General features: G+C 54.6%; 1 protein-coding gene across 11 annotated transcripts in view; it reads right to left on the bottom strand.

Moving 5' to 3' along the window:
* Window positions 1-15714, bottom strand: part of LOC120867369 (myosin phosphatase Rho interacting protein) — a 90438-nt gene that overhangs the window by 49052 nt on the left and 25672 nt on the right. For 7 of the 11 annotated variants that reach the window (XM_040245769.1, XM_040245770.1, XM_040245767.1 and 4 more), the window contains exons 4-5: window positions 3044-3199; window positions 1029-1087 (exon numbers count right to left, since the gene is read on the bottom strand). The exons of the other annotated variants lie outside the window; for them this stretch is intronic. In XM_040245769.1, coding sequence (XP_040101703.1) covers window positions 1029-1087; window positions 3044-3199 — 215 coding nt within the window. The remainder of the gene's footprint in view (window positions 1-1028; window positions 1088-3043; window positions 3200-15714) is intronic. 11 annotated transcript variants of the gene reach the window in all.

Genomic DNA, 15714 nt, shown 5'->3' with positions numbered 1-15714 from the left:
GTGCACACACACACAAACACACACACCCTCCTGTCAACCATGCTGCTCACACACAGACACACACATACCCCTCTTGTCAACCACATTGCTCCCACACCAACACACACACACTCCTGTCAACCACGCTGCTGAGCCTTGAAACCAAGTGGGGCTGGTGCTACTACAGAATATGGCTAGGCAGGACCCACCCAAGGTGGGTGCCCAAAGGACTTCAAATAACCTTTTAATGGAGAAATTCTCTGATTTACTCCAAGAATCCACACAATCGAGAAAGTCTGCTCTGAGCTCACACCACATCAGAAGTCACTGGGTCTCCCCTGCTGTCCAAGTTTTAGAACCCAGGGGAGCAGAGCAGTAACGAAAGTGTCCAGCAGGGGACTCCCAGCCTGGACACAGGCCAGGCATGGCCACGGCCCCTCAACCCTCCCCATGCCCCCCAGGGACCCCAGGCTCCAGGGACACTTGGGTGCCCACAGGCATCCACCTGCAGCAACAGTGCGGGTCCAGGGCACACATGCTGTGAGGCCGGGGCTGACATCCCCAACCTGTCTCAGGACAGGCCTGTGCCCAAATGCCATAGTGCTGAGCAACACATCCCGCCCTCCCATCTCTGACCCACAAAACCCGGCCGCAGGACTGAAGCTGAGTCCCGCACAGGCTCCTAGGCTCCTTCCCAGGAATCATCAGCAGAGGGGTTGGAGCCCCCCGGAGTGAGTCCAAAGCCCTGGAACAAGCACCCTGTTCTTCCCAGACTGAAATGCTTCTCCACAGTCCACAAGAGAACCCACAGGCACCAACCCGCTCCCTCTCAGGGTAGGAAGCCTGGAGCACATCAATGCCGATGCCCTCCTGCTTAAACTTCCCAACAGCGGGAGAAGGAGGCAAACCTCCAGAGAGAAGGGACTTGACAGCAAGGTTCTCTGCCTCATCTTCTGCTTGCAAAGACCTCCCTGCCCAGCAAGGGCTGTGAGAGGCTGAGGCCTGGCAGGCTGATGGGGCCTCGTCTAAGAAAGGACGCTCTCACCTACCTCTCCTCCTGGAAACTCCCACCGAGGGCTTGGAGGTATGCATTTCCTGGGCCCCCGCACTGACCCGGTGGTGGCGTGTTAAGGTCCACCGTTACAATCTGTTCCCGCCTCACCACTGCCGCTGGCTCTCCCGGCACCCACACCTGGTTCCTGATAGCAGATGTCTGCCCCCAGCAAAACCGCAGAGAAGCCACTCACGGACGCCTGGGAGCACCTGAGTTCTCTGGACCCATCAGCTGCCTGGGGACGCAGAGGATGGGGAGGGAGAGGTGCTGCCAGCAGACGCCGCCCAGCCATAAAGGGGTGCACCCTGGAGATGTGTGTTCTGCACCGTCCCTGCCCTCCTGGGTCGCCTGGACCCATCAGGACCCTGCGGTGGGGGCTGTCACCACTGCAGAAAATAATTTCAAAAACAAGGAAACATACACAACTGGAGTCCCTGTTGTTGTCCATGCTACTGTCAAAATGGTTCTAAAATTTGTTTCTTTAAAAAAAAAACACAGAAAATACACACTTTAAAAAAAATCTAGATGTACTATTTCAAAACATTCATCTCTTAATTAGGCAACAGATGTCCCTAAACTTGAGAGGAAGGGGCTCCTTTGGGGAAGCAGGCCTTTGTGTGACAGCAGAGCCAGACCCTCCCCCACCTCGCCCCTGCAGCGAGACAGGAGGGCGGCAGAAAGACAGGCCATGAAGCTGCAGTCTCGTCCAGAGCGTCCAGTATCCACGCTCACCCTGAAAAGCACTGCTCCTTCCCCACACCACTGAGAACACAGAGATGTAGTGAGGCTACAGAAGTGGCCAGTCAGCTAACAGGCGGAGGTGGAAGTCAGCCCACACACAACAACCCAGGTGTTTTCTGACAAGCTGCTTGAGGATGGGCCAATTCAGTTTCATTTTGACGAGTTCCGAGAGGGGAACTGCTGCTGCTGGTAAGTCGCTTCAGTCGTGCCCGACTCTGTGCGACCCCACAGGTGGCAGCCCACCAGGCTCCTCCATCCCTGGGATTCTCCAGGCAAGAACACTGGAGTGGGCTGCCATCGCCTTCTCCGTCCAAGAGGGGAAAAGTGCAGCCTAAAACAAGCCGTGAGCCTGGGTGGCCTGTGGTGGTGCTGTGCTCTCCCTGGCCAGGCTGATGATGCTTTGGACAACCTGGACCTCGAGGCAGAGTCCCTCCAGGATACAAGGACACAGGTCTCCAGGCTAACTGGCCATCACCCTACACCCAGGACGCTGCAGAGCACTGGCAGAGCCTGGCCAGCTTCACTGGAGGGCCTCTCTATGAACTGAACATTACTGTCTCCTCAAAACTCCTTCGCTAAACCCCTACCCCTCAATGAGGCGGTGCCAGGAAGCAGGGCCTCTGGGAGGTCCTCTCTGCTCTCCACCACCTGAGGACACAGGAGCAGTCTGGGACCTGGAAGACAGCTCTCACCAGACAGCTCGTGCCAGAACCCGGCCATGCTGCACACAGATCTTGGACTTGAGAAATAAACCGTGTTGTTTGTTAAGCCACAGCAGCCCAGATGGAGGTCAGCCCCCACTGCAGCACCCCTGAAGATGGGTGCCCCTGCAGAAGGACATCCACTCTGCCCTCTGCTGAAGGCTGAGCAACAGGCTGGCAGCAGAGACGTGATGCCCAGCGGGAGTAACTCTGATCAAGGAAACCAGAAAGGGCATCTCATCATATAAACCCCAGAAGTTCACATCAGAGAATTTTCTGAATTGTCGAATTATCGTCTCATCTTTGTGCTGCCCTGTTCTCCCAAAGTCTGTACAACGAGTGTGTTACTTTTATGATTGGGAAAAACACTTGTAACAGCAAACAGTTTTTGTGGCATTTGCTCCCCTGCGTATGACCACTCCCCTTGGTTTCAAGATCCAATCCAGTCTTTACATATTTTAATTGTCTACATTTTAGCCACAGATTTGCTTCATTTTAAGAAATCTTAATCAGCAAATTCAAAGTTACAAGAAAAGCAAATGCAGGGGCACTTTTCACACCAGGGTACAGGGCAGTGGGTTTAGACTTCCCTGTGGGAACCAGTGAAGGCGCAGTCTGGGCCAGCAATGGAAGAGAGGATGTCCATTCTTCCTGTGGCTAGCGGTGGTGGGTTGGGGCAGTCCCTGTCCTCCCGTGACTGGGCAGGAGCTTGGAAAGAAAGGGCCTGTGAGGAAGAGGAGGGAAGAGAGGGAGGGCTGAGAAGCAAATGGCTTTCAGCTGGCCTCAAGCTTGCAAGGCTTGTGCCTTTGACATGGCTATTTTTGGGTTTCTGAGTGGGGAGAAAAAAAGAAATTCTTCCCACCAGTGCCGAGCTTGGCAGCCCCTTTGCCCTGGCTCCCCTCCCTGCCCCTCCCCCATCCACAGCCCCTCTGGGATGGAGGAGGCCCACCCTGGAGTACTTCTCTCCCCCAGCCACCCCTTACTACCCCCATGCTCTGAGGAGGATTGGGAGGCCTCACCCACTTGCCTGTCTCTTTCTACGGAGCTGAGAAAATGGGGGAATAAATGAAGTCTCAATTAGGCACGCATCCAGGGTTTGAGGGTGGGGGGAGGGGCCGAGGCTCCAGCCCAATCCAGGAATGCCTGAGAAAGCTGCAGGAGTCTCCACAGCCTCCCAGGGTGGAGGCTTCCCACAGACTCCTTTTTGGTCCACACTGACCAGGCGGGCAGGGGCCTGGGAGCCCAGCCTCACTCCCACAGCAACTCACTGCAGGAGGCCCGCAGGCTGCAGAAGGCTGGCCTCCCTCCGCCACCCCACGTGGGCTCCTGTCCCCCCACCCCTTTCTTCCTCTCTGGTGCCCTTCCCAGAGCAGGAGGCAGGACCCTCAGACTGTGGACCCAGACCCAGGCGGGTGGCAGCCCTCCAGGCCGAACAAAGGCAGTTTTCCCCTTTTAACTGTGGAAACCCAGCGTTTCTTATTTATTTCACTCTGAGCCTAGAAAGAGCAATGAAACGAGGATCTTATTTCTTCCCGGGGGAGGGGTGGGAGGGAGTGAGGCGGATTCTGTAGGGAGGAGACTGGAGACTGGGCAGGAAGAAGCTCTGTACGGATATTTTTAGAGCATGGGAATTAAGCAAGCAGGGACATTCTGGGGCCGGAAACCTTTGTCTCTGTCCAACTCTGAAAGGCCAGTGGGTGATGGAGAGAAGAGCCTGGGGCGACGCGCGGCAGGCAGGGAGGATGCCTCGGACTGCAGGGAAAAGGAAGCAAGCAGGAGCAGAGGGCTCTGCAGTCCCCTCCCACCCCACCCCACCCCACCCCACCCCTCCAGGCTGTTGCCACGCTTTATAAGCCCGGCAGATGTCATGGCCACTCAGCAGCTTTGTGGCAAGGAGCAGTGGTACCCGGCTCTTGGCAGGGCCGCCCCTCAGTTGCCTGCTCCAGTCCCCTAGCTCTCAGAAGCATGGGGAGGTGCAAGAAGCCGAGGTGTGATGCCAACCACTCCAACTTCCTTTGCTGCTGGTTCTGGTCTGACTGTGGAAGAATGAAATGAAAGCTAAAATAAAGCTTTTCAGTTATCATCAGGATTCCAATGCATCAGGCTGTCTCAGTTCTTTAAGACTATAAATATGGTCTAACCGTCTGTGGGGTGCCTCACTCAGAAAGCGCCCCTCTACAACCTCCAGGACAACCACACAAATCTGGAGGATCCGGACATGGAGGGAGGAAAATGGAAAGGACACCCTCCTCCCAGCTGAGGAGCACAGAGTTTCCAGAGCACAATCCAGCAGTAACTGTCAACTGCCTCAAGACAGTTCACAGCCTGGACCCAGTAACTCTGCTTCTGGGATCATCAGCTGAACCATTATACTGAGAGAGAAGGAAAGGAAGAGAGTAGGGAAGAAAGAAAAAAAAGAAAACACTTCAAAGCGACTTGAATGCCTGCAGTCTGGAACAGAGTAGCTGTTCAAGACTGTGCTGCGACGGGTGACACAGGGAACCATTAGAATCGTTTCATTAGATACAACAATCTTATTTTGGGGCCTCACTTAAGTGTACGACTACACACCCTGGGAGGACACACAAACCGAGGCGTCTGCATGTTCTCGCCACGGGGCACAGGGCAACGTTTTCTACGTGCCTTTTACTGTTTCCCAAATTCTTCGCCATGAAATATTTATTTCTGGCTTTGGGGGGCAGAAATCCCTCTTTCTTTAGTCCCATCTTCTACCACCCTCTGTGTGCTTTGACCAATCCTGAACGCCCACCTCTGGAATGCTCTGAGTTTGTCTCTCCCGAGGGCGATCCGGAGCTCGCGGGGAGCACCTCTGCAGCCAGGCAGGGCATGTGTCTCTGAGCGCCGTGGCCCTGTGCCAGCTAACCCTCCTGCCTGATATCGGCTGTGAGGTTCTGGAGGGCAGGACTCTTCCTCATCTTCATTTTTCCAACTCCCAGCCTGCCCATGGCACACAGCAAGTGGATGAACGCATTAACCTCTCCTGGCTCCTTCAGGTCACAGGGAGCACCGTAAGGAAAACACACGGTGTGAGAGAGGGAACAAGCGCACGAGGCCCGGAGCGAGGACAGGCCCACGCCGCACACCCCCACGGCCATTCTCATGGCGGCCAGAGTACCAGTTACAGGACCTGCCCAGACCCTGCCAACAAGCGTCTTATTGTTGGTGCAAGTAGGTGCCTGGGCCCAGTCAGTCACCTCATTCACCAAAGGGAGATTAGACGGAGTCTCCCTCTAACTTTTCTGGAACAGCGGTCATCGTTAACCCTTGGGTTTCCAACCAGAGAATCAATTTCATCTTGATCCAAAAACTCCTGGACCAGAAGAACTGTTCCCTAAGAGATGAAAAGTATCTCTTTCTCATAAAAGGCACTGCAGCCTTAATTCAGGAGGTGAACACACACTCGCAGCAGGCACATTTACATTCACTCTCAAAGACACCACACCTGGCACACGAGCTGTGCAGACCCAGGGCAACAACCTGCCCCACAGACCATCTAGGAGAGGACAGAGGAGCGGGGCTCATGAAGGGGATGCCCAGGGTGGACACTGACTCCTGAAATGCATGAGGGGCCTCCAGTCAAGCAAGGCCAAAATCACAGAGATGCATTCAAGTTGCTGATAAAACTCTAATAAAAAATGACCACAGATTTTTAAAAGCTATAACTCTCAAAGACAAAAAACAGGAGAGAGCAGCAGATGTGGGACAGTAAATAAATTGTGCACACCTGGAGAGGGACCCAGGGGAACAGATTCAAGCGGTCCCAGAATTCCTCACGCTCAGGAGTGGCCCAGCACCTCCGCCAACCTCAGAGGCGAGATGGGCAGGAGGGCTGGGGAGTCCCCATTCAAGGAGCACCAGCCCACAGGGCAGGCTCCCATGGGCAGCACCCACAAGGTGCTCTCTGAAGAGGTTCTGGACTCAGGACAGGAAGCACCATGGCGGGGTGGGGTTGCGTGTGTGGGGGCATGGGTGTGTGTGTGCATGGCGGGGTGGGGCCGAGGGGCAGGAGGTGGAAGATTCCATGAAAGTCATCATCCTGAAAGCTGAGGCCGCCCCAGACAGGAGAGGGAAGGAGCTGGATCGGGGGTGCTCTCCAGTTCCCAGCCTGACTGTCCTAAGACAAGGCCAGTCAATCACCACATAAGCCCTGCACACATATAACCTTGTTCTTCAATACAAATGTAGAGCTATGGGTCACAGTCATTTGAGAAAGCCCAAGACCAAAACAGGCAGGGAGGGAACTAAGAAAAAAGCAAGTCAGACCAGAGACAGAATGGAATTTCAAAATAACTGGAATTATAAGAGACAGTACTGCGTCCATGAAACTGGAATAAGATGCTACAAAAAGGGATACACAGAGAACAAGAAATGAGCCCCAAGAAACTATAAGTGTCACAGCTGACATAAGAACCAGAATAGAACAAAACAGGATCACTGGGATCAGAAATAGAAGGGTTTACAGCAAGGTTAATGAGGTCTCAGGAACAACAAAGCCACGCAAAAAGATAATAAAATCAGAGACTGTCCAGAGGAACCGAGAGCCAAGGAACAGGAGCTCTGAGAGTAAAGACCAGGGAAGATGAAACAAAAAATTACCCAAAGAAAAAAACAACAAGAAAACTCCTGGACCAGAAAAACTGAACTTTCCTCATTGAAAGGCACACAGGCTTCTGGCTCAGTGAGAGAAAACAGGCCCACAGCAAAGCACAGCCCATGCAATTCTAGAGCCCAGGGGCTCACGAGCAGCTCCTCAGAGTTTCCAGAGAAAAAACACCCTTCGTTCACCATGGGGTCAGGAACCGTACGTGAACTACTCCATGGTAATGGTAGAAATGAGAGACAATGGTGCCTTCAAAACTCTAAGGGGACACTGTTCCCAGCCTGACATTGTATAACCAGTTCAGCTGCCAATCCAGAGTATAAGCAAAAAGGCATTTTTAGACATGCAAGGTCTCAGAACTCTTTCCCTTGTGCCATTCTCAAGAGGCTGTACCAAGTAGAGAAGCAAACCAAAAACAAGAGATCAACCTAAAACACTCAGGAGAAGGCTGAAGAGAGCCCCAGGCCAAGAGCTAAGCAGCAGGTCTGGAGAAGAGCCAAGCCAAATGGGACAAGCAGAGAGAAGTCTCCATGAGGGATGTGACTATGAAAAAAAGAAGACTCTGACCGAAGGACTTGCCCACACTAAGGAGAACTTGTAGCTCTGTCAGGAAGTGCAAAGTTCAATTAAGGTTAGTTAAATATAAATCAAAATGAATGGGGGAGGGCAACCATAAGCGTCAAGAGAAACCAAGTGTGGAAGGAAGCACAGCCATGGTCATTACGTGGCTTGAGTGGCAGTTTTCACAGGGTCAGAATAACATAAACATGACTGATCTAGCCCTCCATTTAATACCTTACATGGGCTGGCTTATCAGACTGTTTGTATTGCCTGTTTCCCAGGAAAGTTAAAAAAAAAAAAACACGGTCAGGCAGGGAGGGCTGGGCTCATGATGGGGTCCCAAGAAGTCAGGGTGCAGGGCTGTGCCCTGGAGGACTCTGCAGCCTGGCCTCGAGCCACCTGGCCCTACATAGGCAAGTGTGGGGGCACCATGGGTGCACACACCGATACCAGTCACTTGGCTTTGTCTCTTGGACCCCAAATGTTTCCTGTTGCTGACTCTCATAAAATGACTCTTTTTCGACAGTTCTCTCCCTACTGCTACTTAATTTGCTCCCTAACCAATTATTCCAAGCTGCTCCCTTTCCTAAAACCCAAAGTCACTCCTGTCCCTGCAGGAGGGCCAGACCCACCCAGCCCATTAACGCAGACACTCACCCTCCAGACCAGAGTCGCAGCGCCACAGAAGTCCACCCACAGCTCTAAGGACCTCCACCAAGGATGCCCACCACAGCCCAGTCTCAGCTGCTACCCCTGAAGAGTGAGGTCCCCAGAAATCCCTCCACCAGCTCACAGAACTGCTGCTCCAACCATCCCATGACCCCCTCCATCTCTGTAAGTAAGAGCCGTGCACATGCAGAGGGCTGGCAGGGGCCCCAAGTGGGCAGCAGGACGTAAAATAACCTGCAGCCCCTTTGTTCACAAGCCACGGGTGTCCCACAACAGCTGTGGGCACACCAGGGGGGTCAGAAAGAAGACTGTGGTTCTCATTAGGCTTGAGGGCACCAGACACAGTCGGGAGTGCACCTCTACCCTGCTGCCCATGACTGAGCACGTGGGTAACTGGGAAGGAATGAAGGCACACAGGACGGCCCCAGTGACACGGAAAGGCACTCACTGGGCCACCAGGCCCCAGGTCCTCTCAGAAGAGTCTCAAAGTCAGAGAGGGAGGATTCCGGGGCAGGGAGAGGCTTCTTAAAAACGTACAACAGACATGCCAGAGTCAAAGGGGATGGCAGACTGATCTCCACCCTTGGGTCAGCTGACAGGTGCCAGGCTTCTCCCATACCCACATGCATAGTTTAAGGTTCTGCCTATGCAGGCAAATAGCAAGGCTCTCCCTTGAAGCGCTCACTGCCCTGTGCAGGAAGACTCCCACGGAAATCTGCGTCCCGGGGACCTGGTACAGAGGAAGGAGGCCCCCTGGGAGTGGTGCCTATGTCCTCTGTTGGCTCTCTGAATGATTCAGGGTTACCTGCAGAGCCTCCCCACCCACCTGGCAGGTACGCACGTGCTCCTTTCTATCTGAGCCTCTGCACCCACTCACCCCTGCATGTTCTCCTCTAACTTCTTTGCTCTCTGAGACACTGGCAGCACAGAACATCCATCCCGCCCCAGATTCAGGCCCTGTGGAAGCAGCAAGCCCTTCCCTTCAGGACCAGGTAACCCCATACCTACTGGTGGATTTCCCCAGCCAGAAACGGACTTCTGGACCCGATCATTCTTGAAACTCCTCTGCTGTAACTGCCAGGAGTCTGCTCTGTTCTTCATTCCAAACAGCCCCATAAGTAACCACTGGTGGCCTCCACCCCCCAGCTGTTCCACACTGAGAAATGTCACCCAGGCCAGCAGGTAGAGTGGTAAATGACAACAAAAAGCTACCAGAGGCAGAATGCTGTACTTTGTCCAGTAGACACTAGGCTCAGACATCTTAACAAGCCACTCAGTGAGAAAGGCCTACAGTCTGGCCACCAGTCTCCAGGAAACACCTGTACCAAAGGATGCTTCACTCTAATGGGTGCAGCCTTCTGCGTCCCAGGGAGTCATACTTGAGGAAGGAAGGTGTGTGACACTTCTGAGTGCCACCGCTGACCCCTGATCTTTGGACAACAGGGCTTGGTTGGGAGGAGTTCCCAGTCCCAGCTGGGTTCATCATGCCCTTTCCTGTCACCCACCGTAACTTTTCCAAGTAACCTGAAGCTGACCCAAGGATGCTCCAGGGCAAAGCAGCCTGCAGGAAGCCCAGAGGCAGAGCCCTTTACAGACTATATTTCATCCCCAATGCACTTATACTTAAGAGTCATTAAGGAATTAACTGTGACAACATCCCTCCCAGAGAGGTGAAAATGATGTGTAGCTGTCATGATTAAGTAAAGACAGGACAAGGAATTCAGCTGCAGCTCTCAAGTCTAAAAATGAAGGCAGGCAGGGGTGCAACGCCTCAACCCTGGAGTCACCTTCTTGACATGTGGCTAGGGCCTGGCTGCTGAGCACTCCCGCTGAGCTGTCCTGCAGCAGCCCCTCCCCGCCCCCCGGCTGCTCTCCCCTTCACCCAGACCCTGCAGAGGCCTCAGAGCTCACAGAATGGGGGGGGGGGGGAGGGGAGGGAGGGTGGCTGTTCACACTGGTAAAGCACTCAGACTTTGGCAAATGTTTTTTAAGTTCATTATTTTGGAAAAATAATTAACTGGCGGACACGGAAGAGGTGGTGCAGGCCTGCTCGTGCAGGCTGCGGGCTGGGCCTTGAGGCACCAGGGTGATTCTGTCCGGGGAGGTTTGTCCAGTCCAGCCAGGGCTGCTGGGGTGGGGGGAGGTGAAGGAAGGGTGGGATCATGCACAGCTCCAACTGAAGTAGCACCAGACTGCGTCAGTTTAAAGCTCCCATTACGTTTCTGTGCAGGATTCCATGGGGAAGATGGAGGTCACCAGCCCGCCTGTGAAAGCACTGGGAGAGCCCTGCAGGACGTGGAGCACCCATAGGGCTGGGGCGGCCCCTGCTCTTTCGCAGCCCCCATCTTGCTCACAGGCTGACATAAGGATGAAAACACTTCCAAGTTTAAAGTTACTTTTCAAAACTGCCATTTTTACCACAGCAACCACAGGACTGAGGAGGGACAGCTGAGCAGAGGAGGGAAGGAAAACAGTCAGGAGTCACTGTGGGTCCAACAGCCCCTGAGGTCATGTGGAGGGCAAACCGGCCACTTCCTCAGAGAGGGGGGACTGGAGGAAACCCTCCAGGTACAGACTCCACACCATTGCCCTCTCCCTGCACCCCTCGGGCCCCCGGCCCCAACACAGTAGGTCTGCCTCCGTGCCCTGGAAGGTGAACCCAGGTGGAAAAGTACCAAGGTCAAAGCCAGGCCAAATGCATGAAAGGTTTACAAATAAATCTAAAGACAGGAGACTGATTCATAAAGCATCAGATGGGGGTCAGAGGAAGCTTCTCTGCCTCTTGGAGGCACAGGGTGAAGTCTTTACTGCAATTTCCACACACTTCTGAACGTACATTCACACACCCGACTGCAAGCCTGAAGTGAGTCTAGTTCAAGGAGCTGGAAGGCACACGGAAAGCCACCAGAGCTCCCATCTGTGGCCAAAGACAAACCCGAGGGTGGGCCAGAGGCCAAGAGCCCAGGCAGCCCACACCCAGCACCCCTCCCCACATCGCACGCAGTGGCCAAGTGCAGCCGAGCTGCCCGCCACTAGACACAGCAGCAGCAGTGGCGGGCAGATCTCACCAGCTCACAAACTCCCAGTTCTGACACTCACAAGCTGAGTGATGCCACCATCTCTTGGGACCTCAGTTTTCTTCTGTGAAATGGAAGGGCAGTACCTGTCAAGCAGTAACTGAAGCGAACATCACGTTAGAGGAGGTGCCTCAAGAGCAGCCACGTAGCACCAGGCTGAGCACATGGCACCCCTGCAACCCCTATGACCGGCAGGGTGGAGGCCAAGGCCCCCACTCCTTCCAGGAAGCTCTGACTCCACAATCCACCCACTGCCCTGAAGAAGGTGCGCACTATGGTTCAGCTTTGTGGTTAATATTCACATGCATCCCAACGAGTTGTGTGCTTCACCGTGAAAGGGACCTTCTTGTGGCCACATGCCTCCCGCCATGGCTGTGGCCATGATGGCCACCAAGGCTGCCAGTGAATCAGAATAATCAGTCTGCCTGGGAAAGCTCCAAGTGGAGGCAGGTGGGGGGAGGGAGGGCCAGCAGTTAGAGCAGGGCTGCTCTGGTGCCTATGCCTCTACATGTCGCAGGGGTGGCTACTGAAACTGCAGTCCCTGAGCCCTGCAATCTGGAGGCTCTGATGCAGGGGTGTGATGGAGACTGGGCTGCAGAGGAGCGTCCCCACGGGCAGCGGGCCAAGCTGAGTCCCTCCCCATTCTGCCCTGGGACCCAAACGCAGGGAAAACCAAGTAGGCAAAGGTCCCGGGATCAAGCATCCTCCAGGACTGTCCTAAGGAAGAAAACTGTAAAGGAGGCAGACCCACAGCCCAGCAGTTCTCAGTTCCTCTGAGGAGTGCTCAGACCAAGCCCACCACCTCGCCCATGAGCAGACCCTGAGGTGACTCCTCTGGCTGGAGCGCCTTGCCCAGGGGACTGATGAGCCCACAGCTGCCCTCCAGCAAGGCACGTGAGGGCTACCAGAGCTCTCCCCACTACTCGCCTGGGGTGTGACACACACTGAGGAGCCGGCAGCAGGGCCCCCGTGAAGGCGGCTCAGCAGAGCTGTGGTCTGGGCTGCCTTTCCAGGAATCTCAAGGCACACAGTGGGAGGGCTCCACACACCTGCCCTGGAAGTGTGGGCACAGCCTCTCCACAGGTATCACAGAGGAGAGACCCATGGTCAGTTCGCTTCAGGGCAGAGTTAACTGCATCAGACCTTCCACGATAAGAAGATTCTACCACGTGTCCCGACATGAATGAGCCTTGAGGACATATGCTAAGTGAAACAAGCCAGACACACAAGGACAAGTACCTTGACCCCACTTACAGGAGGTCCCTGGAGTCCTCAAATCCAGAGGCACAGGAAGTAGAAGGGTGTGTGGTAAGGGTTTAATGGGGACAGAGCTTTGGCCCAGGAAGATGGGAAGAGCTCCAGAGAGGTGGAGGGATGGTGGTGGTGGGTACACACCAGTGTGAGTGTGCTTAATGCCCCTCAACTGTAGTTGTTAAAGTGGTACATTTTGTTGCATATATCTCACCATAGTTTAAAAGCAAACAACAACAAATGTTTTTGCCTGGCTTCCAGGAGGAAAAGGAAGAGAAAGTGAAATCAAGAGACAGGCTACCAGAGCTCACTGGCCACAGGTTCCCCTTGCCCCGAGTCTCACTGCCCAGCAACTTCACCTGAGACTGGGTGCTGCTTCCCCTCTGGATGGGGAGCTCCCCCATGAAAGCCTTCTAGTGACCCCAGCACCACAGCTCAAGGGCAGAGACGCAGGAACAGCTTAGCATAGGGGCAGAAACAAAGGCAGAAGAGAAGGGGAGCCGGCTGGGCTTCCAGACTCTTCACTCTGTCCTCTCCGCAAGAACTAGAGGCCCAGCCCAACTGCTCAGGCTCCCACTTGTCTGTGAGACTGCCCTGAGCCCACCTCACCTCTGCTTGCGTTTGGGAAATTTTTTTTCCTTTTTTGGGCAATTTGCCTCTCCTCCACACCCACCAGTTACAGGGTATGTGGGTGTATCGAGAAAGAAATTTCCCAAAAAAGGAAAAGTGATCCCGAAGGTTAGTCCCATCTCAGAGCTGCCTGGAAGAGAAAGGCAACAGTTACCTCTGGAGTCAAACTAGCCTGAGGCCCCAGACCCAGCAGGAGACCCCACACAGAAAGGCATCTGCAAGCAGCCCTCCAGGGACCAAAGCCCCCTCCCACTCGGAGTCCCCACCTGTGCTCTGAGCCCTCTGGAGTGTGTTCTCTCTCTGCTGAGGCACCACTAAGAGCTTCAAGGCAGGACATACCTAATCCTTCCCCCAGGAGTACCCAGATCCCACCTCCTCCCCATGCTTAACAGAAGTCCTGCAGTAACGCACTTAGAAAGTTGATGATTTCAATTCAACAATTTTGACAGGACCTGTGCTCCCCAGACCCCAAGTCAGACAGTGCAGAGAGGGGTACCAAAAACTATCAGGGTCCTAGGGATGCAGGGAAAAAAGCCAGTTTGTTAGACCACACTTAAGCAAATGAAAACAAATAGTAATACTGTAAATGTAAAAGCCCAAGTAACAATTTGAAACAAACTGTGACTAAGTGTTAAGGGCCTAGCCATAAAATGCTACAATTTATTACATGCAATAGATTACCTGGGAAGGGACGGGGCAAAACTAAACTCCGAAACAGTGGCAGATTAGCAGTGGCTAGGGGCGGCTCAGAGCTGCTGCTCTCGCCAGGGCCCTGTTCCTCTGATCTTGGAGACCTGGTTAGTGCTCGGGTGTGGAGCTGCTGCTCTTGGAGACCAACAACCAGATGGCTGTTACACAGGCCGGGGTGGGGACGGGGTCTGACTGCCCTGAGCAGCCGCGAGAAGCGGTGCCCGTCTGCTCCCTGGCTGTGAGCCGCACGAACAGCTCTGCTGGCCCTGCAGCTGCCTGATGAGCAGAACACCCCACAGAAAGCCCCCCACAGGAGCAACAAGCCCAGGACTACTCCACTGGCACACATGGTCCCAGCCAGTAGGCTACCCCGCCCCATCACCTCCCCCGCTCCCAGGACATCTCACAGGGAAGTCCTTCTGAACCTTGTAAGAACAGAGATGACAGCAAATCAAACATACTTAAATCTCTTTAAAAAAACATAAGTAAGCCACTGACCAGGCCACACAGGGTCTCTGGGCCGGCACTGGTTGTGGGGCCGTCCTGGGCACTGCACTCTGTCTGGCGGCACGTGGCCTCCACAAGGTCCAGCAGCACCTGTGCGCCCTGGCGCCGCTGAGACTCAGGACGGCAGCTCTGCCGTGGGCCCTGGAGGCCTCACACAGCAACTTCGGCGCAGTGGCCACCCGCTCCAGGTGGAGGCGGGAGTGAGCTGTGAAGAAGGACCTGACACAGACCACAGGATTGGAGAGACCACTCCAGCCCTGCAAGCCCCACAGTGCCAGCCTCTGGAGGCTTTCTCAGAACATCCACCATGGGGGCTTTCCTAAGGCAACAAGGAAACATGTCACTTTACAGGTGTTTCAACACAACGGCTACCGCTCCCTGGCACACAGAGAAACGAAGCTCCCCTACCCCTGGAGGGGCCGTATGCCTGCACTGAGAGCAGCGTCAGCCAATCCCTTCACCCACGAGCAGGGCCAACTCCTCCACTTGGCACCCACCGCCCTCCCCACGGCCCTGCTTTTCCAGGGTTTCCTTCTTCCTGAGTGCAGCACACCCCACCTCTGCCCAAGCATCTCAGGATGGGCAGGCGGCAGGGAGTGTAGAGGGCGTGGGGGGCCATGCAGGACCAGCTCTCAGACCAGTGTGCACTGCGTGTCTACCCAGCGGCCGCCCTCATGCTGTGCAGCTGAGCTGAAGAGACCACGGCCTGTACCAAACCCCAGTCGGACCTAAAGAAAGATTTCCTGATCAAAATCATCAGTCTCCAAGCCAAGTCCAGGAACTGTTTTTCAGGATGGTTCATGGCGCAGTCCTGCCTGGAAGTCATCCAGTGAACTCCGAGGCCCCTTCCCCACGGTCAGTCTTTGCAGGACTTCAGAGCAGTTAGCCAGGCACAAGGAAGACAAAGTAAACCCCCATGCATCGGGCCCAGCTCCCACCTCAGGGCGCCTGCTGGGGTGATGGCCAGGTTGGGTGAACACATGGGGCAGTGCAATCACCAAAGGACGTGTGTCCAGGTGAATCCACTCACCTGCTCCTGCCTCCAGCAAATTCTACTCTACCCCAACCTCCACAGTGCCACCACCCCGGTACCTCCTGCCGCTCTGGACACAGATGGGTCCACAGCAAAGCCCCTGCTGCCCATCCTTGTTGACAAACATCATCATCAGAAAGAAAGAAGAAAAAGAAAATAATTTTTTAGAAGGAAACGAGGCACTTGTTGACAGAGAACTA

Source organism: Oryx dammah, unplaced genomic scaffold (genome assembly GCF_014754425.2).
Source record: "Oryx dammah isolate SB20612 unplaced genomic scaffold, SCBI_Odam_1.1 HiC_scaffold_8, whole genome shotgun sequence".
NCBI lineage: Eukaryota > Metazoa > Chordata > Mammalia > Artiodactyla > Bovidae > Oryx > Oryx dammah.
Note: the sequence above shows the minus strand (reverse complement) of the source record. Positions and strands in the feature narration are given on the sequence as shown.